The sequence below is a fragment of the Macaca fascicularis genome, chromosome 2 (genome assembly GCF_037993035.2).
Source record: "Macaca fascicularis isolate 582-1 chromosome 2, T2T-MFA8v1.1".
Taxonomy (NCBI): domain Eukaryota; kingdom Metazoa; phylum Chordata; class Mammalia; order Primates; family Cercopithecidae; genus Macaca; species Macaca fascicularis.
In genome coordinates, this window is record NC_088376.1 from 64,172,885 (window position 1) to 64,198,858 (window position 25,974).

The 25,974-nt window shown below is 40.9% G+C and overlaps 1 protein-coding gene across 11 annotated transcripts in view; it reads left to right on the forward strand.

Annotated features, from left to right (window-relative positions):
• NMD3 (NMD3 ribosome export adaptor) overlaps nt 1-25,974 on the forward strand; it is a 166,485-nt gene that overhangs the window by 121,800 nt on the left and 18,711 nt on the right. For 3 of the 11 annotated variants that reach the window (XR_012430825.1, XM_005546269.5, XM_045386685.3), the window contains exons 1-5: nt 14,495-14,595; nt 15,497-15,552; nt 18,403-18,537; nt 20,691-20,787; nt 25,065-25,145. Coding sequence is in view for 8 of the 11 variants with exons in the window: in XM_005546269.5 (XP_005546326.1) it covers nt 15,509-15,552; nt 18,403-18,537; nt 20,691-20,787; nt 25,065-25,145 (357 nt within the window). In the remaining 3 variants the exon portion in view is untranslated. Of the gene's footprint in view, nt 1-14,494; nt 14,914-15,496; nt 15,553-18,402; nt 18,538-20,690; nt 20,788-25,064; nt 25,146-25,974 lie in introns of those variants that run through there. The other 8 variants (XM_015445265.4, XM_015445266.4, XR_012430826.1 and 5 more) reach the window with 6 other exon arrangements.

Genomic DNA, 25,974 nt, shown 5'->3' on the forward strand with positions numbered 1-25,974 from the left:
CAGGGGGCAGTGGATGATGAATTGGCAATTGGAAGGTGTGGACAGTAAGCGCTCTTAGGTTGAAGAGGGGAGCCACTGCCTTGGGCTGGAATGGTTTAGGAAAACCATTAAAAAAAATTCTGAGCTGTCTGAACTACAACAAAAACTCAATTCAATTAGGAGAGTGACTGGCAAGAGTCTGATTATAATACAAATTCGGGCCAAGCTGAGGAGAATAAGAAACAAAATACTGGTGAGAAAGGAGAAAGGAAAAGGCAGTATCAGCAATTTGGTTTCTGAAACAGACAACATCTGTTAGAAATGTGTTTGCCAACATAATAGAAAACCTGGTCATCAGTGGCTTAAAGTCTTTTTTTTTTTTTTTCTCTTAACTAGAGAAAACCTAAAGGTAAACAATCCAGAGTTGGTGCTTCTGCATAGTGACACTATCAAGGCTCTTTCTTGCTCTTTCTAGCTAGGCACTTTCTGGGTCTCTGTCTCACCATTGTTAGAATGATGGCATTTGCGCTTATACTTTTGTTGCCTTATGCTCATTTGATGGCTGATATACATCTGGGTATCACGTTTGTACCCCATACTGAAAAGAGACAGAAGGGCAAAGGAGCAGAGAGTGTGGGCAGATGGCATACCCATGAATCTGAGCCTTTTTATTAAGAGAGTTAAAGCTTTCCTGGAAGGTTGCTCAGGAATTGCAAGACTTTCTCTTGAAATTTTCCTCTGACCAAAATTGTGTCTCATGGCTTCCCACAGTGGGAGAAAGGGGATGTGGATAGGGTTAATCAGCCAACCCACACTGGAGACAAAATTGCTGAGGCCTTGTAAAATACTGAGTACAAAAGATAAAACCAGCGAATTGTTTTCCTTAATCAGGAATTTTCAACTCATTAAAAAAATTAAACTTTTAAAAATTTTGAGATAATTTTAGATTCAAATGCAATTGTAGAAAATAATATGGAGCGATCCTTTTCCTCTGATAATAACATCTTACAAACTATAGTACAACGTAAGTACTGAGATATTGACGTGGACAGAGCTAAAATACAGAACATTTCCATCACCATAAAGATTCCTCATATTACCCATTGATAGATATAGCTCTCACACCCCCTGTCCCTTCTTAATTTCTGGCAACCACTAATCCATCCCCCTTTTCTATGAATTTGTCTATTCAATAACTTTATATAGGCCAGGCAGGGTGGCTCACCCCTGTAATCCCAACACTTTGGGAGGCCGAGGAGGGTGGATCTCTTGAGTTCAAGAGCTTGAGACCAGCCTGGACAACATGGCAAAACCCATATCTACAAAAAAATACAAAAATTAGCTGGGCATGGTGATGCATGCCTGCAGTTTCAGCTACTTGGGAGGCCTAGGAGGGAGAGTCACTTGAGTCAAGGAGGTGAGGTTGTAGTGAGCTGAGATTGCATCCCTGCACTCCAGTATGGGTGACAAAGTGAGGACTTGACTAAACAAACAAACAAACAAAAGAATTCATGGTAGGGATGTACTGCAGTTTGTTTAACCATTCATCCACTGAAAGATATCTGAGTTGTTTCCAAGTTGTTTCCAGCTTTTGACTATAATGAATAAAGCTGCTACCCTCTTCATGTACAGTTTTTTATGTGCAAGTTTTTATTTCCCTGGGATAAATACCTAGGGGAGCAATTGCTAGGTCATAAGGTAGTTGCATGTTTAATTTTATAAGAAACTGTTAAACTTTTTTCTAGAGTGACTCTACCATTTTACATCTTTGCCAGCAATGAATGAGTGATCCAGTTCTCTGCGTTCTTGCCATTTGGTGATATCAGTATTTTTTATTTTAGCCATTCCAATAAACAGGCAGTGATATTTTATTGTGTTTTTAATTTATATACCTCTCATGACTAATATTGTTGAACATCTTCAATTATGCTTGACTTCTGTATACATTCTTCAATGGAATGTCATCATATCTTTTGCTAATTTTCTAATTGGGCTGCTTGATTTTCTACTGTTAAATTTTGAGAGTTCTTTATATATACTCTATTAATAAATACTAGTTCTTTGTTGAATACAGTTTGCACATATTTCTGCTACTCTTTGGCTTGTCTTTTTATCTTTGTAACAGGGCCTTTAACAGAGCAAAAGTTTTTAATTTTGATGAACTCCAACTTGTCAGTTTTTCTTTTGTGGATCTTGTTTCTGAAGTCAAGGCTAAGAACTCTTTGCCTAGTCCTAGATGGTAAAACTGTTCTATTTTTTTTTCTAGTTTTACATTTTGCTTTAAATTCATGGTCTAAGAACTCTTTGCCTAGTCCTAGATGGTAAAACTGTTCTATTTTTTTTTCTAGTTTTACATTTTGCTTTAAATTCATGGTCCATTTTGAGTTAATTTTTATGTAAGATGTGAGACTTAGGTTGAAGTTTATTATTTTGCCTATGTATGTCCACTGGCTATAGCTGAAAAGGCTCTCTTTACTGACTTGCTTGGCACTTTTGTCAAAATCAGTTGGACATGTTTTTGGAGGGTCTCTTTCTGGGTTCCCTGTTCTCTTCCACTGATGTGTGTCTATCCTTTCACCAATTCCGCACAATCTTGATTACTATAGTCCCGTAGTAAGTCTTTAAAACTAAGTTGACTAATTTTTCTCACTTTTTTTTTTTCGAGACGGAGTCTTGCTCTGTCCCCCAGGCTAGAGTGCAGGGGCTGGATCTCAGTTCACTGCAAGCTCCGTTTCCTGGGTTCACACCATTCTCCTGCCTCGGTCTCCCAAGTAGCTGGGACTACAGGTGCCCGCCACCACGCCCGGCTAATTTTTTGTATTTTTAGTAGAGACGGGATTTCACTGTGTTAGCCAGGATGGTCTGGATCTCCTGATCTTGTGATCTACCCACCTCAGCCTCCCAAAGTGCTGGGATTATAGGCATGAGCTATTGCACCTGGCCCTTACTTTCTTCTTTTTTAAAAAAATGTTTTAGCTGTTGTAGTTCCTTTACTTTCCCATGTAAATTTTAGAATAATCTTCTCTACATTAAAAAAAATTGCTAGAATTTTGATAGGAATTGCATTAAAATGACATCAAATTTAGGAGAATTGACATCTATGATGGTTAATATTAGGTATGAACTTGATTGAATCAAAGGATGCCTAGATGGCTGGTGAAGTATTGCTTTTGGGTGTGTCTGTGAGGGTGTTGCCAGAGGAGACTGACAATTGAGTCAGTGGCCTGGGAGAGGGGAAGACCCACCTTCAGAGTGGGTGGGAACCATGTAATCTGCTGCCAGTGGCTGGAACAAAGACAGAAGAAGCGGGATGAGTAGCTCGCTTGCTGAGTCTGCTTGTGCTCTCTCTCTCCCGCTGTTCGGTGTTAGATGCTTTACTTCCTCTCCTCCTGCCCTTGGACATCAGACTCAACCTTTGGACTATGAGACTTGCACCAGCAAGTGCCTCATTACAACCCTCCAGCATGAACATCAACACAGACCTTAACTTTCATAAGAAACATGTACAATCTATTCTCTCTAAAGCCCGCTACTGGGACGCATCATCTCCCTGGTAAAACCTAGGTCTCCACAACCGCTTATTGTAATCCAGATATTCCATTCTATTGACAAAAACTTTTTCAACCAATTGCTAATCAGAATATGTTTAAATCTACCTATGACCTGGAACACCCAGCCACTGCCACCACCCTGCTCCCCACGACCTCTCTTCAAGTTGTCCCGCCTTACCAAATTGAACCAATGCAAATCTTACATTTGTTAATTGATGTATTATGTTTTTCTAAAATGTATAAAAGCAAACTGTTCCCCAGCCACCTTGGGGACATGTCATCAGGACCTCCTGAGGCTGGGTCATAGGTGCATCCTTAACCTTGGCAAAATAAACTTTCTAAATTGAGACTTGTCTCAGATATTTTTTGGTTTAAAACTTACTCATTGAGAATCCTAAATCTGAAAACCCCCAGTCTGAAATGCTTCAATGGCCATTTCCTTCGAGTTCATGCTGGTGCTCAAAAAATTTCAGATTTTGAAGCATATTGGATTTTGGATTTTTGGATTATGGATTAGAGATAGTCAACCTATATACAGTATTATTCTCCCCCATCACTAACATGTAAAGGTTAGAGGTTGTTCAGTGATTACATCTTTTAAAAATTATAATAAAATATTATAAATTCAGTTTCATATTTTGGAATTTGTAATAATGGAGAAATTGCACAAGTATTATTGTAATTTTATTTCATCTTTTCTATTGTATTTACGGGATTCTATGTTAAGATATTATTTGTACTTTTTAAACTTTTTGTTGAAGGAAATACACAGGCAGAAATAGGCACAGATTGTAATGTATAGCTGAATGAATCTGTTACAGTGGTAATTAGGCATGAGCTGGACAGGAGATGGCTTCCCTTACCCACCAGGAATGTCAGGCAACCATCAGGCTGTCTGGCAGTTGTCACATCACCTCTCTAAAAATAATAATTGGTTGCAGGCACCAGGGAGAGGCAATTTCCTGATGGATAAAAACATTTGAAATTGGTAATCAGCAACTTCCAATAGAATCTCACGAATTGGGTGAGTGGGCTTGAGTAAGTGCATTGAAAGGTAAAATGGCAGACTTTAACTGGTTATATAACCTTCCGGGGGCATTCCGCCAGAAAAGGGAAAAAAGCATCAGGTGGCCATGCATACAACTTCTTAAACACACTGCGCCTGCTCATCTCTCAAGTGCAAGGACAGCACCATGCATGTGGGCTGCCCACTCTAAGGGAAGAATCATGAAAAAAGGAACGCAAGACACCCAAAATATGCCAACATATAAAACCCCAAGTCAAAAGGCCAAACACCACATTGGACCTCCACAATACTTGCTTGGGTCTCTTCCAAGTGTACCTTCCTTTCTTTCCTGCTCTAAAGCTTTCAAATAAACTTCTACTCCTGCTCTGAAACTTGCTTCAGTCTCTTTTTCTGCCTTATGCCCCTCAGTCGAATTCTTTCTGCCGAGGAGGCAAGAATTGAAGTTGCTGCAGACTCGTATCTATTTGCCACCAGTAACTCAGGTATTCACCACCCCTAACAAATTTTACAAAGTGAACACTAAATTTTTATTTCATTTACTAAATGATTTCTTTATATTGTAAATTAAGGATGAAGCAGAATCGCAGGTGTAATGTTTCAAATTTGATACATTGGCTGTGTCAGATACAAACCATTTCTTATTGCCTCACTCAATTCCTACTAAGGATCTTCACCAGAGAATAACAGGGCCTACATTCATTATAGTATTTTGCAGTTTACTAAACACTTCTATGTACCTTATCTCAGTTAATTCTCATAACAATTTTCTGAGGTAGGGATTATTACATAATTTCAGAAAGGAGGAAAGGAGCCTTTAGAAAGGCCCAGAGTGGTAAAGCAAATCCTTAGGGTCACAGAGCCTATCAGTCACAAATCTCAGACTTGAAACAAGGACTTTAGAGTCCGTGTCTTCTACCGACTCTCCTAGGCACACTGCTTTCTACATGGCGTGTGCTGTGGCTGTGAGATACTGCCCAGATCCCCCTCAAGGAATGAAGTACTTATCCCACAATAGCAGGGAGTGCTGCTGGCAGAAAGCCCTCAGTTTCATCTACTTCTGGGACTGCCTTGGCTGTGTCCTTTTCCTGGGACAGTCACATCCAATGACTCATCGATGAGCAAAGTCCCCCCCGGGAAAACTCAGAATGGTCATTTCAACTTCAGAACTTCCCACAGGGCTAGCTGAGGCTTCCACTAGACTGCATGGCAGCATAGCTCCCCTCTGCCCAATGGTGCTTCCTCTCTTCCTTTCCACAGGTGTTGATTCTAAGATGATACCCTAATACATCTCCCTTGCACTAATCTCCAATATTATTTTGACACCCCCAAATGTGCTATTACATTTGACAGCGTGAAAAATATCACACTATGCATTTGAAAGTTCTGTGTAGAATTTCATTATTTCATTGATTAGCAGAATTTTTTTTTTTTTTTTTTTTGAGACTAGGTGTCTCTTTGTCACTCAGGCTGGAGTGCAGTAGTGCAATCTTGGCTCACTGTAGCCTTGACCTCCTAGGCTCAAGTGATCCTTCTGCCTCAGTGTCCTGAGTAGCTAGGACTACAGGTGCATACCACCATGCCCGGCTAATTTGATTGTTTTGTATTTATTTCTTATTTTTTAGAGGTGGAGGTCTCACTATGTTGTCCAGGCTAGCTGGGCCTCAGGTGATCATACCACCTTGGCCATCCAAAGTGTTGGGATTACAGGGATGAGCCATCATGTTCAGCCAGGAATTCCATTTTAATACCATGGTCAAACACATAGAAATGAAGTTTGTAAACATATACTAAGGCTTAGATTTGAATACAGATAGATATCCTCAGTGTAAGGACTATGGGAGTTGAAAATAATCTCGCCTATTATTTTCAGGTGAGATTTGGGGATTAAATAAAAAGTGCAAAGTGAGTTTCTCTCTGGTATTGTTTGCCAATATTATCCCACTCGGTCCATTCTTAGCAAGCTCATTCAGGCTCATGACAGAGGTAGCTGAAATTAAGAACTTAATTCTGACATCTGGAAATCTTAGCAGAGAGGGCTGGGAGATGAAGAGAAAAATATAGCTGCCCTCTACTGCAGGAGTATTTCATTTATCAAAAGGCTGTGGATAGGAATAGATGGCCTCAGCCTCAGAAGGGGAGGTAGGCTGCTATGGTGAGGGTCTGGGTTCAGAAACAAATTGTATTTCACGTCCCAGTTCTATCAATTATTTGCTATAGGACTTTCAACAAATTGGCTAATCTAATCCAGCCTCATCTGTAATATGTAAGGTCCATGAGGGCAGGGACCATGTCTGTGCTGTTTATTATCATATCAAGTGCTTAACAAGCCTGGCATTGCCAAATCAAATAATTGTTGAAGGAATGTGTTAAAAAATGAACAGCCTTTGACATTTAGAAGCTGGTCTGGTACTCACAGCTATGCCATGATATTTTCCTATTAGATATAAATAATTTCACAGAATACTAAACTCAGACAAGATTACTCTGAAACCATGATAAAATGAGGCAAAGTAAGGTCACTTCATAATTTTGTTTAAGCACAGACCAAAACAAGTTCACTACCACCCACAAAATACCAAACATTTTCTTTCTTCACCAAAATGAGTGACTGCTACTTCTTTGCTAATTGCAGCTTTATTCTACTGCTTCCCTTTGTGTAAATAAGATTTACTGAGACATCCAATCACAGAATTGCTCCTGCTTTCTGAAATGAGTGACTGCTACTTCTTTGCTAATTGCAGCTTTATTCTACTGCTTCCCTTTGTGTAAATAAGATTTACTGAGACATCCAATCACAGAATTGCTCCTGCTTTCTGATAGCATCCAATTCATAGAAAAACCCCTATTTTCTTAGGGCCTCCCCAAAAACACCCCCCTAAGGCCCCAATCCTATGATAGGTTTGTTCTAAACACCCTCTTACTGAGATATCCAAATGGTCTCCATGGTGTGTGTCTGAGATCACTTCAAAAGATAATAAATAGACACAAGCTGCTTAACTACAGCTGTGTTCCTAGTGGTGTTTGGTTGAGAGCATAGGCAATGTGAACAGAAACAATGGGGAGAAAAACACTGTCTCTTCAGAGTTGTCAGGGGTATTAAATGGATAATTAATTTGCCAACATATATTGAGGGTCTGTTTTGTGTCAGCTACTGTGCTAGGTGCAAGGAATACCAAGAACAAGACCCGAATTGCTCTACAGGGTTTTGAAACTGCAGGGCATGCAGAGTAGAAAATTTATGATCCAATTCAAAGCACTATTATAGAGGCATATACCTTCTATAAAGGTTTTATCACAGAACCATATATAGAGAAGGAGTATGTAACTCCTCTGGCCCTTAGGGACAGAGGGAATCAGAAGAGAGGATATATGCTGGACAGGATAATGGCTCTGCAAAGATATCCTATTCCCTGAAATCTGTGAATACATTACCTAACATGGCAAATAAACTTTATAGATGTGATTAAATTTCTTAAGATGGGGAGATTATTCTGGATTATCTGGTTGGGCCCAATGAAATCACAAGTGTCCTTGCAAGAGGGAGGCAAGGGGGTGAGAAAAGGAGACCTGACTGCAAAATGATGTGGGACCACAAGCCAAGGAATGTGGGCAGCATGCAGAAGTTGGAAAGGGCCATGGAATGGATTTTCTTTCACTCACGTCCGTGTGAAGGGACCACCAAACAGGCTTTGTGTGAGCAACAAGGCTGCACCTGGGTACAGGCGGGCTGAGTTCAAAAAGAGAGTCAGCAAAGGAAGATGGGGTGGGGCCATTTTATAGGATTTGGGTAGGTAAAGGAAAATTACAGTCAAAGGGGGTTATTCTCTGGCGGGCAGGGGCGGGGGTCACAAGGTGCTCAGTTGGGGAGCCTTTGAGCCAGGATGAGCCAGGAAAGGAATTTCACAAGGTAATGTCATCAGTTAAGGCAGGAACAGGCCATTTTCATTTGTTTTGTGATTCTTCAGTTACTTCAGGTCATCTGGATGTATATGTGCAGGTCACAGGGGATATGATGGCTTAGCTTGGGCTCATAGGCCTGACATTCCTGTCTTCTTATATTAATAAGAAAAATAAAACAAAATAGTGTCGAAGTGTTGGGGTGGCAAAAATTTTGGGGGGTGGTATGGAAAGATAATGGGCGATGTTTCTCAGGGCTGCTTCAAGCGGGAATAGGGGCAACGTGGGAACCTAGAGTTTGAGAGATTAAGCTGAAGGAAGATTTCGTGGAAAGGGGCGATATTGTGGGGTTGTTAAAAGGAGCATTTGTCATATAGAATGATTGTTGATGACCTGGATGCAGTTTTGTATGAATTGGGAAACTAAATGGAAGACACAAGGTCCAAATTAAGAGAAGGAGAAAAACAGGTATTAAATGACTAAGAATTGGGAGGATCCAGGACATCCAATTAGAGAGTGCTCAAGGGGGTTCTGCATAGCCCTGCCAGCAAAGATTATTTATTTACTTTAAGAGGGAGTTAAGAGTGGCAGTTTGGGAATAGCACCAGGAGATATCAGCTGTGATGGCTTGGAGAAACAGTGTAAACCGGCAGTGTAAACAAGAGCAGGGCATTTATGAGTAGTTGAGAAACGGTGAATAAGAGTATGACTAGACAGAAGATAGTAGGGATGACAAGTTTTTTGGGGTGCAGTCCAAGTTGGTCTGGTGTCTGGAATGAGACTGGGGCCTAATAAAAAGAAGCATCTATACAGGAGCTCAAATGGGCTGTACCCTGTAGCATTCTGAGGACAGACCCGAATTCTGAGAAGGGCAAGTGGTAAAAATATTGTCGAGTCCTTTTTAAGTTGGTGGCTGAGCTTGGTGAGGTGTGTTTTTAAAAGGCCATTAGTCCGTTCTACCTTTCCTGAAGATTGAGGATGGTAAGGGATATAAAGGTTTCACTGAATACCAAGAGCCTGAAAAACTGCTCGGGTGATTTGACTAATAAAGGTTGGTCGGTTATTGGAGTATATAGAGGTGGAAAGGCCAAACTGAGGAATTATGTCTGACAGAAGGGAAGAAATGACTGCAGTGGCCTTCTCAGACCCTGTGGGAAAGGCTTCTACCCATCCAGTGAAAGTGTCTACCCAGACCAAGAGGTATTTTAGTTTTTTGACTCAGGGCATGTGAGTAAAGTCAATTTGCCAGTCCTGGACAGGGGCAAATCCCCGAGCTTGATGTGTAGGAAAGGGAGGGGGCCTGAACAATCCCTGAGGGGTAGTAGAATAGCAGATAGAACACAGAAGTGATTTCCTTGAGGATAGATTTCCACAATGGAAAGGAAATGAGAGGTGTTAAGAGATGGGCCAGTGGCTTGTAACCTACATGAAGGAGGTTATGAAATGATGACAGAATAGAATGGGCCTGTGAGGCTGGAAGGAGGTATTTTCCTTGGTCTAAGAACCATTTGCCTTGTGTGGGAAGAGATTGATAGCTGGACGTTTCAGCGGGGGAGTAGGTGGGAGTGACCAATGTGAAAGAGAAAAACCAGCTGTAAGGGACCGAAGTTGGAACACTAGCTGCTTTTTTTTTTTTTTGCTACCTTATCAGCATAAGCATTGTCCTGAGTGATGGGATCCGATGCCTTTTGATGGCTGCTTGCAGTGAATGACTCCAGCTTCCTTTGGAAGTAAAGAAGCTTTGAGAAGAGTTTTCATTAAACAGGCATTAATGATGGAGGACCCTTGCATAGTAAGGACATTTCTTTCTGCCCATATAATAGCATGGTGGTGCAGGATATGGAAGGCATATTTAGAGTCAGTATAAATATTGACACGTAGTCCTTTTGCAAAAGCAAGGGCTCGAGTTAAGGCAATGAGTTCGGTTTGCTGAGAGGTAGTGGAGGGGTGGGCAGAAACTATATGCATCAGATGTGAGGAAGAAAATAGATTTTGGAAGTTATGAGAACGGTACAGAGTGAGTTGAGCGTAGTTTGTGATTTTGAGGGCCTCTAAAAGTATTAAAGCCGTGGCAGCCACCACACACAGACATGAGGGCTAGGCTAAAACAGTAAGGTCAAGTTGTTTGGACAAAAAGGCTACAGGACACAGTCCCAGTCCTTGTGTAAGAATTCCAACTGCACAGCCCTGCACTTCGGCTATGTGTAATGAAAAGGTTTGGGATGAGTCAGGGAGAACTAGTGTGGGAGGAGTCTCTAAATCTGTCTTCAAGGAATGGAAAGAGAAATGGGGAAAAGATTTAGGATCTATGGGGTCAGCTAGGTTTCCCTTTGTGAGTTTATATAATGGTTTTGTTAGGATGGCAAAACCAGGTATCCAAAGGCAAAAGTATCCAACCATGCCTAGGAAGGAAAGGAGTTGTTGTTTTGTAGAAGGTGTTGGGGTTTGAGATATCAGTTGGACATGATCGGCAGGGTGACCACGTGTTTTTTATAAAGAATTATGCTGAGGTAGGTAACAATGGAGAAGAAATTTGAGCTTTGGAAGGGGATACCTGATATCCTTTGGAGAATAAATGTTGAAGGAGCAGGAGGGTGTCTCGTTGGGAAGATTCAAAGGAGGGGCTACAAAGTAGAAGGTCATCCATATATTGAATAAGGTGAGAAGTGGAGGGGTGGAAAGAAAGTAAATCATGAAAAAGAGCTTGGCTGAAGTAAAGAGGGCTGTCCCTGAAGCCTTGCGGCAGCACAGCCCAGGTAAGTTGCTGGGATGATGGGTGTCAGGGTCAGTCCAGGTAAAAGCAAAGGGAGGCTGGGATGAGGGGCGCAGGGGAATAGTGAAAAAAGCATCTTTAAGATCAAGAACGGAATAGTGAGTTGTGGAGGAAGGTATTGAGGACAGGAGAGTATATGGGTTTGGCACTACAGGGTGGATAGGCAAAACAATTTGATAAGGCGGAGATCCTGAACCTGTAAGACTTGTCCGGTTTTTGGACAGGTAAAATGGGGGAATTGTAAGGAGAGTTTATAGGTCTTAGAAGCCCATGCTATAACAGGCGAGTGATAACAAGCTTTAATCCTTTTAAAGCGTGCTGTGGGATGGGATACTGGTGTTGAGCGGGGTAAGGGTGATTAGGTTTCAATGGGATGGTAATGGGCATGTGATTAGTTGCCAGGGAGGGAGTAGAGATGTCCCATACTTGTGGGTTAAGGTGGGGCTATACAAGAGGAAGATACAAAGGAGGTTTTGGGTTGGGAAGAAGGGCGGCAATGAGATGTGGCTATAGTCCGGGAATAGTCAGGGAAGCACATAATTTGGTTAAAATGTCTCTGCCTAATAAGGGAGCTGGGCAGGTGGGGAAAACTAAAAAAGAGTGCATAAAAGAATGTTGTCCAAGTTGGCACCAGAGTTGGGGAGTTTTAAGAGGTTTTGAAGCTTGGCTGTCAATACCCACAACAGTTATGGGGGTGAGGGAAACAGGCCCTTGAAAAGAAGGTAATGTGGAGTGGGTAGCCCCCATATCAATTAAACAGGGGATGGATTTACCCTCCACTGTAAGAATGACCTGAAGCTCGGCGTCCATGATGGTCCAGGGGGCTTCTGAGGCGAGTGGGCAGCGTCAGTCTTCAGCCGCCAAGCTGAGGAGATCTGGGAACGAGTCAGCCAAGGAATGCTGAATTTGGGCTCCAGGGACTTTAGGAGCAGCGGCGATGTGAGTCGGACAGTCTGACCTCCAGTGGGGGCCCATACAGACAGGGCACAACTTAGGAGGAATCCTGGGCTGCGGGCATTCCAAGGCCCAGTGGCCAGGCTTTTGGCATTTGAAGCAAGGTCCATGATGAGGTTTTGAAGGAGCCCCTGGGAGCTGTGGCTTGGAGGTTCTGAAGTTTTTGTATGCTGGAGACGTGGTTGTGGGTTGTCTTACGGCAGAAGCAAGTAGCTGTAACTCAGAGATGCATTGTCATTTGGCTGCTGCTTCTCTGTTATTGTACACCTTGAAGGCAAGGTTAATTAAGTCCTGTTGTGGGGTTTGAGGGCCGGAATCTAACTTTTGGAGTTTTTTCCTAACGTCAGGAGCAGATTGGGTGATAAAATGCATATTAAGAATAAGGCGGCCTTCTGGCCCCTCTGAGTCTGGGGTGGTAAAGCGTGTAAGGGTTGCTGCTAAGCGGCCATGAACTGGGCTGGGTTTTCATCTTTACCTTGGGTAGTTTCTTTAAGCTTGTCATAATTAACAGCTTTGTAAACTGCCTTTTTAAGCCCTTCAACTAGGCAGGAAATCATGTAATCTCGCCTAGCTATACCTGGGGAATCTGCCTGATAGTTCCATGGGGGATCGTCTCAGGGAACTGCTCTAATGCCTTCCTGGAGGTGTGGCTCGTGGAGCTGGCGGTTGTCAGCGTGAGATTGGGCTAGAGAAAAAACTCTTTGTCGTTCATCTGGGGAGAGGGTAGAAGTCAGGATGACATTTAAGTCACTCCAGGTTAAATTGTAAGACAGAGTTAGATATTGGAATTCCTGTATATATTTAGTGGGGTCTGATGAGAAAGAGCCTAAACGCTGACTGATCTGAGACAGGGCTGATAGAGAAAAAGGCACATGTACCCTGACTATGCCTTGGGCTCCAGCCACCTCTCTAAGAGGAAATTGTTGGGCAGGTGCGGGAGAGCTAGTCACGGAACTAAACTGTAAGCCTAAACTGTAAGCCGGACCGGATGTGAGGAGGGGAGGTGACAGAAGGATTATAGGGTGGAGGACTGGAGGCTGAGGACGAATTGAGACCTGACTCGGCCTGGCGAGGAGCAGCCTGGGGAAGAGGGGAAAGGTCACACGGGTCTGTAGAAAAGGAAGATTGAAAAGACTCAGCGACGCTTGGGGTTGGGACTGAGGGGACAGGCGGGAGGGAGAGAAGGAGGATTTGGGAGGAATCGCATTGGGAACAGAGACTAGGGAGGGAAGTGTGAAAAATGCCTGGATGTAAGGCACCTCAGACCATTTGCCCATTTTTCAGCAGCACTAGGAAACTAATTCAGGCTTAATCTTTACCGAGTCCTGGATAGAAGCAAAGGAAGACTATTTCCTGTGAGACCTGCCAGTTGGTTTGCATGGTTTGGGAGTACGTGTGGTTGGGAGGAAGACAGGATATGTGGAGATCAGATCCTGAAAGGTCTTCTTTCCACGCAAAGAAACTGGAAATAATGCTGAAGGTATGCAGAGGCCACTGAAGGATTAAAAGCAGGGGAGTGTGACAGAATCAGAATTGCATTTCAGAAGGATGGATTGGAGTCTACAAGTAGGGAGAGCAGATGAGAGGCTACTTAAGTATTCTGGGCAAGAAATGATGAGAGGCTTCCTCTGATCACCCTCTACAAAACGCCCTTGCTTATTCCTTGACATTTGGGATGAGGGGATTTAGAAAAAAAAATGGTTGTACTCTTCAAATATTTGAAAGGCTGTCATGAGACCGATTAGACATGGTCTGTGCTGCTCCAAGTTTGAGGGATAAATCAGTCATACGAAGATATTAAGTGTACTATCCGGAATCATATAATTAATAATTTATCTAAAAATCGCATAGACTTCTTCACAGATAATTATGCTTTACATTTCATTCTTTCAACAAATAATCATTTCAGCAGTTAGGGTGTGGCAGACATCAGGCCTGTATAGGATGGTGAACCAGACAAAAGCGCCGGCCTGGATGGAGTTTCTCTGCCTGAGGTACTGTTTACAGATAACTTTTATATAACATAATCGTTTAATCGAGAAGCAAGCTCACAGTCGGGATAGCTGAAAAGAGACTAATATACGGGCGAGGTTGGTTTGGAGTGAACTCCGGCCTGGGAAAATCGAGACGATAACTTAAAAGCAGTCGCTGAAGGCGAAGGAGCCCCCCGGACTGCTCTCCGCGCGCTTTCCCAGCCTCCCGGCAGCTCCCCTCACCCTTCCGCCCGTGGGTGCCGCCCCTTTCCCCGCCCCACCCGCCCCTTTCCACACGTCACTCAGGCCGCGGGATTTCGAGCATTTCTCTCGCGAGATCCTCTCTGTGGCGGAGACACACGGGTTGGCAGCTGACAGGACTGCCGGGTTCTGTTTTGTTGCGGGTTTTCAGCAAATCCGGTGCTGGTCCGGAGAGGCGAAGTAGGTTCCAGGGTCCGAGACCCGTGCTGTCGGCACGGGCCCCTGAGTAGCGGGCGGGGCGGGCTCCCTGGGCTCGGGTCGTGCTCAGTCCGCGTGAGCGCCGCGTGCCCAGAACCCGTATGCGGTCGCTCCCCGGGGTTGGGGGTCGGCGTGGGTGACCCGCGGGCGCGGGGACTTCATCCGGGTACTCCTGCGGCGTAGGTCTGAGGCGCGGCGGGCCGGTGCGGTCCGTGGGCTGGTGGAGAGCGGGAGGGCCCGGGCTTCCGCAGTCCCGAGCGGTCTGACCTCGCCCTAGGTCTTCCAGGGTTTGGAGGCCAGGTGAGATGGAGGTCAGCGGCAGAGCTGGGTGGACCGAGGGTCTTGCAGCTGGGAAACTCAGTAAATCCCGTGGTCTTCATCTTTTTTTTTTTTTTTTTTTTTTTTTTTGAGACGGAGTCTCGCTCTGTCGCCCAGGCTGGAGTGCAGTGGCACGATCTCGGCTCACTGCAAGCTCCGCCTCCCGGGTTCACGCCATTCTCCTGCCTCAGCCTCCGGAGTAGCTGGGACTACAGGCGCCCGCCACCACGCCCGGCTAATTTCTTTTTGTATTTTTAGTAGAGACGGGGTTTCACCGTCTTAGCCAGGATGGTCTCGATCTCCTGACCTCGTGATCCGCCCGCCTCTGCCTCCCAAAGTGCTGGGATTACAGGCTTGAGCCACCGCGCCCGGCCTGGTCTTCATCTTGAAGTTCTTTTTTCCGAACTTACCCAGTGGAGTTGGCTTTCCTTCTTTCCTGCTTTTTCGAAGTTCCGTGAATATGTTAATTATTCGGAGAGACAAGAGGAAGACGTAAAAAGAGGAGACCAGACAAAGTGATTTAAATCCCAACATTCTCATTTTATTTTATTTTTTTAAACTTAAGGCGTAGAGAACGATGGAATATATGACAGAATCCACCGACCGCAGCCCTGGACACATGTGAGTGCCACACTTCTTCCTTCCCCCTTGCATGTGAAAATCTTCAATGAGCCCTGGAAACTCACTATGGGGAACGCTTGAGGGTGGGTGGGAAGGAGCTTCTATTGTCATAAATGGGAAAAAATAAAAGTCTTATTTCTGTAGAAAATCGAATTAGTTTCTGGTTATAAAGCTTGTTCTAGTAAATACACGCTCTAAGAAGGTTAAAATATTTTTCATACATTCTTTTATATCGGCCCTGTCCAATATGTAGCCATTAGCTACGTGTGGCTATTTAAATTTACCTTTTACTTACATTTCCTTACTTTTTTTTTTCTGAGACGGAATCTCGCTCTGTTGTAGTAGTGTGATCTCGGCTCATTGCAACCTCCGCCTCCCGAGTTCAAGCAATTCCCTGCCTCAGCCTCCCGAGTAGCTGGGAATAACTTACTGTTTTTTATTGGAGATTATAGTGTCGTAATTTTTAAATTTTGAACATCTTAAAACTTAATTATCAATTTTTAATTTCTTGCATTTAAGTTCAAATTAACTTTTTTTTTTTTTTTTTTGCTGATAAATAGGTTTAATGATACAGTGCTCTTGAAAGAGATGACTACAGAGACTTTTAAACGATAATCTTGGAATCGTTCAGCACAGACCAATCAGCTAAATCTAAAATAAATTGGCATCTTACCACAACTACCCTGTAAACATTGCAGTGCTTCTGTCTAAAATGACCCTAATCTCACAGGAAAACAGTAACTGGAGAAACTAGCTTTGTGGCCAAAAGTAAATACCAAAGGAAAAATAGGAATTCAGTGATTAGCGAAAGCAGAAACTTTGGCCTCCTTCCCTGTGATGCTTTACTCTTCCCTTGTCCCTCAGTTAGCTCTGGGTTTGAATAAGCCATCTGAAAATGTCTTTGGAGCGCAGCATAGTGCTGATCTTCCTTGTTCTGTCAGTAGCTTTTAACAGACACTTGTCGAAGGGCTCAGAGCCCTTCACAGAACCCTTTGTTGGAATGGGTTGTTTGACCATTATACTTCTGTGCGGGACAACTAGCACTTCTGAAAGAGCCTGGTAAGCTCTGTCAGGAACTGCTTGCTTTCCAAGTGGTACCGCTGGCTCCACTGTTAACATAAGCCCCAAGCAGTTTAAGTTGGAAGTTTCCTAAATTAATTTAAATGGAATAAAATTAAATACTTGGTTGCTCATTTGTACTAGCCATGTTGCCACATGTGGCTCCTGGTGGCTACCATTGGACATGGAAAATTATAGAAATTTTATTTTGGACAATGTTATACATTAGGGGTTCTCAGACTTTTTGTGCCCCCAGTACATCTCGAATTATGATAGTTCGTCATTTATACTGAGTCTCTAGATGTTGATAGACTTCCCATCCTGTTAAAAAAAAAATTCTGCTTTGCGTAAATGTTTATATTTTAGGAGTCCTTATACTTTTTTTTTAAATTGCCTTTGGAGTATGTTGGTGTCTAATTCTGTTAGAAATGATTTAGATATTAGTTTCTACTGGTGTAATCCAGAGATATACTTGAAGAAATGTTCATTAGCGATAAGTAGACAGCTGTAATCTTTTAATGTAGTGACACCATACATTTCACCTGTATACCCTGAATAAATACATTTTTAAAGGCTTAGTATTTAGAGATGAGGTGGTTGAATTAAAAAGAGACAAACTGATCTTACATATTCTTGATATAGGATTTTCTTTTTGGTTTTTGCCATTGACACACTATTGCCTTGTTAATTGATTCTTACTTGGTTTTCCAATTTTCAATAAGGGATGATGAATAACAGTGCTTCTCAAATTTTTCCCAAGTTTGTTATTACACTTGCGGTTAGGAAGTTTATCTGTTTATTTGTAAAAGTTAATGTGAATGTTTGTGTCTGCATAGAAAATGTTTGGAAGGATATATACAAATTGTTAATAAATGTTACCTTTATGGATAGTGTTGGTTGTGGTAAAGAGCACGTTCACGTTTTTTAATTGTATTTAAGTATTTAAAATTAAAATTAGTGCAAGATTTGTATTCATCAATATACCGCCGTTTGTTTTAATGTGGCAATATAGTTTCATTTGCTTTTAATAGAAAAAGACTTGTTTAGACCCATACTGGCTATTTAAATGTAGATCTGAATTTTTAAAAAAAAAGGACATTGAGTTTCTCAGTTGTACTAGTCACTTTTCATGGCCCAGTTTGCCACATGTGGCTAGTGGCTACCTTGTTGTACAGACCAGAATAAAACATTTCTATCATGACATGAAGTTCTGTTGGACAGAACTGACTCTCTAGAAGCTTTAGGACATCGGCCTTGTATTGAGGATTTTTAGAATTATAGCCATTTTTGGTGTTTTTGCCCCTGTATTACAGGGTTATTCTTTATCTACTGCATCTTTGAAGATTGCTTTGTTTCTTTTTTTTAAGACATCGTCTTGGTCTGTCACCCAGGCTGGAGTGCAGTGGCGTGATGTGGCTCACTGCAACTTCTGCCTCCTGGGTTTAAACGATTCTCGTGCCTCAGCCTCACATGTAGCTGGGATTACCAGCATGTGCCGCCATGCCTGACTGATTTTTCTATTTTTAGTAGAGATGGGGTTTCACCATGTTGGCCAGGCTGGTCTCGGACTCATTATCTCAGGTGATCTGCCTGCCTCAGCCTCCCAAAGTGCTGGAATTACAGGCGGGAGCCACTGCGACTGGCCCAGGTTGCCTTGTTTCTGTCATTTTTTTAAAAAGAGCAAAGATACTATGGCCTAACTTGAAGGCTTTTATTTGTTTGGCATCTAAAAAAAAAATTTAGTGTATTTTAAAAATCTAATTTGAAAAATGTATCCTTTATTTATTGAAGCTTGTGCTGTGAGTGTGGTGTTCCGATAAGTCCAAATCCTGCCAATATTTGTGTGGCCTGTTTGCGAAGTAAAGTGGACATCAGCCAAGGTATTCCAAAACAAGTCTCGGTTTCATTCTGCAAACAATGTCAGAGGTACGGTGCAGTACAATTTTGCTCTTTTTAAAGTTGGAATTTACATTTAGAGAACCACTGAGATATGCTGAGATTACACGAAGGTATATGGAGTAAAGTGCATGCAGTTAAAGTTTAAATGTTCTGTTGGTTTCGCCAAAGATTTCAGAATTTGCAATTTTATAGTGTACTTTTCTAGTGTGTCCTTCTAATCTGGTAAAGATAGTGTAAAGGTATTTGACTCTGTCCTTCTGTTAAAGGATCTAATAGATTTGATATATACAATTAATAGGTGGGAGTTGATGTTTGTAAGGGTGAGAGCAGATTATTGAGGACATATTCTTGTTATTATGAGGTTTTTTTCTTTAGTTATTAGAAGCCATGTATGATAAAAAGCACCTTATGTTTGTAGTAATTTAGTAATATGTTTTAAAAACTCTTATAACGTTCACGTGTAATTAAAATAACTATTGTTGATGGAAAAGAAGCTCAGTAAATCATATCTGGAATGGTCTGAAATAAAGATTGTATTTGAAGGCAGAAGACTTCTGAAAGTTAATGTTTCATTCCTCTTGATTTTCTTTGTTGTGATAAATAACTTACATCTATTAGGCCATGGAGAAACATAAAACTGCTTAATGAGTATAAAAGTATATGCCTTTTGGGTTTATTCCAAAATGGGTTAAGACCCTAACTTTTTGAGTGTGTATCTCTAGAGGGGTGGTTCATGGACTCCTTTGAGAATTTGAAAACTGTATCTCTCCCCCCAAATATTTGCACATATATATATATGAACAAACACATGAAGCTTTGTGTACTTTTTTGGGGAGTTTACAATATACAAGCTTAGCACGTGTGAGGGTTAATCTGTTGTAACTATTTGCTATTATAAAGCCTGGTGGAGTTAGAAAAGTACTGATAAAGAACTAAACAGACTTAGTTTGTCTTGGCTTCCTCACAAACTAGCTGTTTGAAACTCTTGGCCGTTTATCATTTCTGGGCCTCAATTTCCTCATCAGAATGAAGGGTTTTATTAGGTGATATGTGAAGCCTTTTCTAACTCTAAAAGTATACTCATAGACCAGGCATGGTGGCTCACGCCTGTAATCCAAACACTTGAGGAGGCTGAGGTGGGTGGATCACTTGAGGTCAGGAGTTTGAGAGCAGACTGGCCAACATGGTGAAACCCTGTCTCTACTAAAATACAAAAATTATCCGGGCATGGTGGGGCATGCATGTAATTCTAGCTACTCAGGAGGCTGAGGTAGGAGTATCACTCGAACCCAAGAGGCAGAGGTTACAGTGAGCCGAGATTGTACACTGCACTCCAACCTGGCCGACGGAGTGAGACTCTGTCTCAAAAAAAAAAAAAAAAAAAAAAAGAAGAAGAAAGAAAAAAAACCCAATAAATAAGTAAATAATTATGTACTTATAAACAAAGGGGGACCTGTGTCATGTTTTTGATTGAACCTTGAAAAGTGAAAATCAAAACTCTCTGTTATTTAACAAGTATGGCAAAAAGGCATTCACATAATACGTTTGGAAGTATTTTATATTTAACAAGCATTTATTGAATACCTACTATAAGATGTGTCTGGCATTGTGCTAAGCCCTGGATAGGCGGGACTAAAAACCTTAAAGCACATGTGTGAGAGATTTAAGTTTTGTTTTAGTCAGGTTTTACCTAAGATTTTAAACATTGTTTTACAATTTGAAATTTGAAAAGGACTTGAAATGTAGATGAATAGACTGAACTATTGCGATTCATAGTGTTGTGAGGTACTAATGTACCTTTTTTTTGTGAAAAATAAGCAGTTCTCAGGCATTTTAGAAGTACATGATAAACAATTTTAATGCCATTTTGAGATAATTCTCACCTGTTTTTCAGAGCATAACTTCAAGAGACTCTGAACATTTTAGTAGTGATTTGGTGATTGAAATAATAAGATCACTTTAGTAGTGGCTTTCTCAGTCAGAATTTTACCTTTTTAGTTAAAGCTACTAGTCTAGTTGAAAGTTTTGGAACCATTAAAGTATTTTGAGTTATGTGCTTCATATCATCCTTGGGTTTTATTATGCCTGGTTAATAATTTGGGTTATATCTGTATATTCAGATGGAAATTTCTGTGTTTCCTGAGAGATGTTGGATTTCAGTATGTTATCTTCTCTTTTAGGTATTTTCAGCCACCAGGAACTTGGATACAGTGTGCTTTAGAATCCAGGGAACTTCTTGCTTTGTGCTTGAAAAAAATCAAAGCCCCTTTGAGTAAGGTAAGTTAAACAGCTAAAATCAGTATTTATAGGTATGTTTTCATTGATGGTCTCATTTTCAGAAAATTCTTGTGAGTAGGTTTTTCAAAAGTAACTTTTTTTTTTTTTTTTGAGATGGAGTCTCACACTGTCGCCTGGGCTGGAGTGCAATGGCGTGATCTCTGCTCACTGCAACCTCTGACTCCCGGGTTCACACGATTCTCCTGCCTCAGCCTCCTGAGTAGCTGGGATTACAGACGCACACCACCACACCTGGCTAATTTTTTGTATTTTTAGTAGAGACAAGATTTCCCTATGTTGACCAGACTGATCTCGAAATCCTGACCTCATGATCCGCCCTCCTTGGCCTCCTACAGTGCAGGGATTACAGGCATGAGCCAGCATTCCAGCCTTGAAGTAACTACTTTTTTTTTTTTTTTTTTTTTTTTTTGATACAGAGTCTCGCTCTGTCGCCCAGGCTGGAGTACAGTGGCCGGATCTCAGTTCACTGCAAGCTCCGCCTCCCAGGTTTACGCCATTCTCCTGCCTCAGCCTCCCGAGTAGCTGGGACTACAGGCGCCCGCCACCTCGCCCGGCTAGCTTTTTGTATTTTTTAGTAGAGACGGGGTTTCACCGTGTTAGCCAGGATGGTCTCGATCTCCTGACCTCATGATCCGCCCGTCTCAGCCTCCCAAAGTGCTGGGATTACAGGCTTGAGCCACCGCGCCCGGCCGAAAGTAACTACTAAATGTTAACTATTGTTACCAGTAGCACCCCACTACAAACAATTTTTAAAGTTATATATATTATTTTTATGAAAAGTAAAAATATCTTTTTGCTTTAAAAAGACTTACAGAATTTAATTTTTTTATTTGTTATTTATTGAGAACCTCATGTATAATTTGTAACGGAAATTTTTATGTAAAACCATCACTAAACATAATTGAGATTATAATATTAGAGCTATGTTATTTAGTTTCTTTTTATTGTCATTATTGCTCTGGAAAGAAAATACTTGTGCCTGTCACTGAAAGTCAGTGCATAAATGTATTCAACAAACAAACAGAGTTTGTTTAAAGTACAGTTTATTTCCTGATATAAAATTGAAAGTGATTGATACTTTGAGTTTTCTTTATTTTAAGCTTTATGACTCACTTCTACCATGTTTTTAAAATTGACGAGTTAATAGGTGCAGCACACCAACATGGCACATGTATACATATGTAACAAACCTAAATGTTGTGCACATGTACCCTAGAACTTAAAGTATAATAAAATAGAAAATAAATAAATAGCTACATAGATAAATGGAGAGAAATGCTTTCTTTGAAAAGCAATAATAAAATTGAAAATAGCATCAAAAAAAAATTGACTCAGATTGAAGACTTTTCTGATTCTCCTTTAAGCTCTAATAAAATTTCATGTAATAGTTTTTTGAAATTTTCTGCCTTTATTTTCCTACTAGGTCCCAGCCAACCCCACAAATTTCTGATGGTCACTTGTTGGCCCTCCTGGCATGAAACTTTGTCTTTTTCCCTTCATATTTTAAAAAACCTTTTTAGTTTTTTTTTTCTCGCTCCCCTGTGTTCTTGATGATTTTTACTTTATCTTCCAATCTTTCTAATGAATTGTTTTTTTTCCAGTAGTAATGTTTTTAAGTTCTAGAGTCTTTCATGTTCTTGATGCATTTTGTTTTAAGATTTTTTGAAGATTTTGATAATAGGACTTTTTTTGTTTGTTTCCTTCTGTTCCCTCATTTGTCTCTGTTTTTTTATGAAGTCAGTTTTTTTGTGTATCTTGGTTTTTTGCTTATACTTGGGGTTTTTGTCAAATGTCTAGTGAGTCTTAACAGTTCATTAATTAATTCATCAGATGTTTATTAAGTACTAGCTCTGTGCCAAACTGCTTTTGGTGCTGGGGTTATGTGAGTAAGTGAATAAGTGAGTAAGACAATCCCTGTCTTAGGAAGCTTGTATTCTAATTGCACACTAACACGCCAATGTGGAGCAACATGTTAGTATGCAATGATCAAAATAGGTAGATATATTACATGGTATATTAAAAGGTATAGTCTGTGGAGAAAGGAGCTAGGAAGAGGATAAGAACTGTGCATGGAAGAGTTGAAATTAAAGGTGTTTAGGGGAGGTCTCACTGATAAGGTGACATTTGAGTAAACATTAAAGATGGTAAGGAAGGAAGCTGCAGAAATCTGGAAGAAGAGTATTAGGGGTAAAGAAAACAAATGTAGAGACCAGAAGCAAGCACATACTTGTGTGAATAGAACGGAGTGGTGAGGGGAAAAGTAGTTGGGAATAGAGTCAGAAAAGTCATGGAAGGCCACAGTATGTCTGACCTTGTAGGCCCTTAATAGAGGCTGTTTCTTATTCTGAGTGTAAGCAGTATGGAGGGTGAAGGGCAGAGTAGTGAGATGACATGACTTACTAGTATTCCTCTGGCTACTCTTTTTAGAATGGATGTAAGGAGGTAAAGGTGTAAGTCATTGTAATAATCATGAGAAATGGTTTTGGATCAGCAATGGAGGTGGTCAGAAGTGGACAGATTTTGGATCTATTTTTAAGGTAGTAACATTTACTGATGTAGCTGGATGTGTTAAGGATGCCTTCCACTGTTCGTGACCTGAGCAGCCAAGTCACTGGGTAGGGGATATCAGAGTTCCATCTGTAACTGGTATTTAGATGTCTACTAGACACTTAAGTAGAAATATTGAGTAGGCAGATTGATAAATAAGCCAGTGAGTGGTCCAGTCTAGAGATAATGAATTTAGGATATAGATAGTATTTAAGGTCATGAATCGGATTAGATTACTTCAGGAGTTTACAGAGAGAAGGAAACAAACTGGAGGACTGAATCCTGGAATCATTCCTTTAATGGGTAATGAGGAAGAAATAACTAGGTAATGGAGGAATCAGCAAAGGAGATTGAAAGGAGCTACTAGGGAGGTAGGAGGAAAATTAGGTGAGTGTGATGTCCTGGGAGGAAAGGGAAGTGTTTTAAGAAAGGAGTGACTAGCTATGTGATTTGCAGTTCATGAGTCAAGTCATGAGTTCTGTAGATTTAATAATGTGGACGACCTTAATAACATGGACAATTTCTGTTTAGTGGTGGTGGTAAAGATGTCATTTAAGTAGAAATGAAAATGGGAGAAGGAAGATAGACAATTCTTTTGAGATTTGCTGTAAAGGAAAACAAAGAAACAGGGCAGTGGTTGAAGGGGAGGTTTGAGAAAGGACACATGTCTTTTTATTTTATTTTTTGGAGATAAGGTCTTGCTTTATTGTTCAGGCTAGAGTGCAGTGGCGCTGTCATAGCTCACTGCAGCCTCAAACTCCTGGGCTCAGGTGATCCTTCTGCTTCAGCCTCCCAAGTAGTTGGTACTACAAACATGCACCACATCTGGCTGATCTCTCTCTCTCTCTCTCTTTCTTTCTCTCTCTCTCCCCCCCCTTGTTGTCTAAGCAGATACTTGAGCATCATTCTAGAGTCTGTTCTCTCTTTCCCATATCCAGTTACCATTAAATCTTACAGATTTTTTTTCAACATCACATGAACTGTGCAGATAAACCTAACAGATTTTTATCTCCTAACTAGCCCTTGAATCTGCTTTTGTTATTTCCAGTACCTCTCAGTTCAGATCATCTACAATCTGCCCGAATGATTACCGCAGCCCCCATTCTTGTTCTCCCACCCACCCCTTCTCCCCAAACACCATTCTGGCCATTCTTGAGTTATATTCAGATCTTCACATATAGCAAACTGTTTTTGGGCTATGCAGATGCTGCACATTTAGTAATGAGTTATAGTTGTGGATTTAGTATTCAGTGCATTAAACTTCTCTGATGAATGTCAATTCTTAAAAAAAAGTCACAGAATATAGAAAGAATAATCCAAGTGGAAACTTTTGTTCATGAAGTTACTAATAGATAATGAAGTCACCAGGTCTTTGCTTTCTTCTGGAAAATATAATTTCCTTTTAAAGGACAGTGTGCTCTTTTTTTTTTTTTTTTTAAGGGAAAAGAACTTTTTTCCTATGCAAATACTTTAAATTTTGCTTAAATTATATCAGTTGCATTAATATAGTCATTGGGCTATCCTTTGATTTGCTGCTATTGTTACATAACTGATGATTAATCTTTTTTTGTGGTGATGGTATGTAGTGATGCTGATCACAGATTCCTTAAGCATCTTATGAAATCTGTTTATTGATGATTTGTTCTTTCGCCTTTTTTTTTCTCCTCAGGTGAGAACTTAAGTTTCTTTTTGTTTGTGTTTTATTAAAGGTACGGCTTGTAGATGCAGGCTTTGTTTGGACTGAGCCTCATTCTAAGAGACTTAAAGTTAAACTGACTATTCAGAAAGAGGTAAGCGGTACATAATTTTCTCAACGTGGTTAAAAGTACAGGTAGTGAAAATGAGGACCTAGTGATAAGTTATTTTATGGCTTGAACAGCTTAAAAGAAAAAGAGTACACTCAATTTTAGCTGTTCGTTTTCTTTTGAGCATCTGTACAAATAGATCACAAGTAAGAGTAGTCATTGCTTCTGATTAGCAGACTTACTGATCTTTTCCAGAGTTATATTTATTAGGAAAAGGACTGAAGTGAAAACATGGGCTAAGGTACTGATTCTCAAACTTGGCTAATCATTGTAATGACTCATCATAACTGAAGCAAAAATTCTCTGTATGTGAGGCCTGGGAATCTGTACGTAGGTTGAGTATCCCTTATCTGAAGTACTTGGGACAAAAAGTGTTTCAGATTTTGGATTTTTTGGATTTTGGAATTTTGCATTGTACTTACTGGTGGAGCATCCCTAATTCAAATACAGAATGTTTCGGTGAACATTTTCTTTGAATGTCAATTAGAAACTGAAGAAGTTTCAGATTTTGAAGCTGAAATTTCAGGTTTTGGGTTTTTGGATTTGGAATGTTCAATCTGTATTTAAAAAACTTCCCGTGTGATTTCTGATCAGCTATGTTTGGGAACCATTTAATTAGGGAATTTTTTTTTTTTTGATAAGTTTTCCTTATTTTTTTCTTCTAAGGATGATTTTTCTATATAAACATGTATAGGCTGGGCATGGCGGCTCACACCTGTGATCCCAGCACTTTGGGAGGCCAAGGTAGGCAGAGGAGTTCGAGACCCCGTCTCTACTAAAAATACAAAAGTCAGCCAGGCATGGTGGCGTGTGC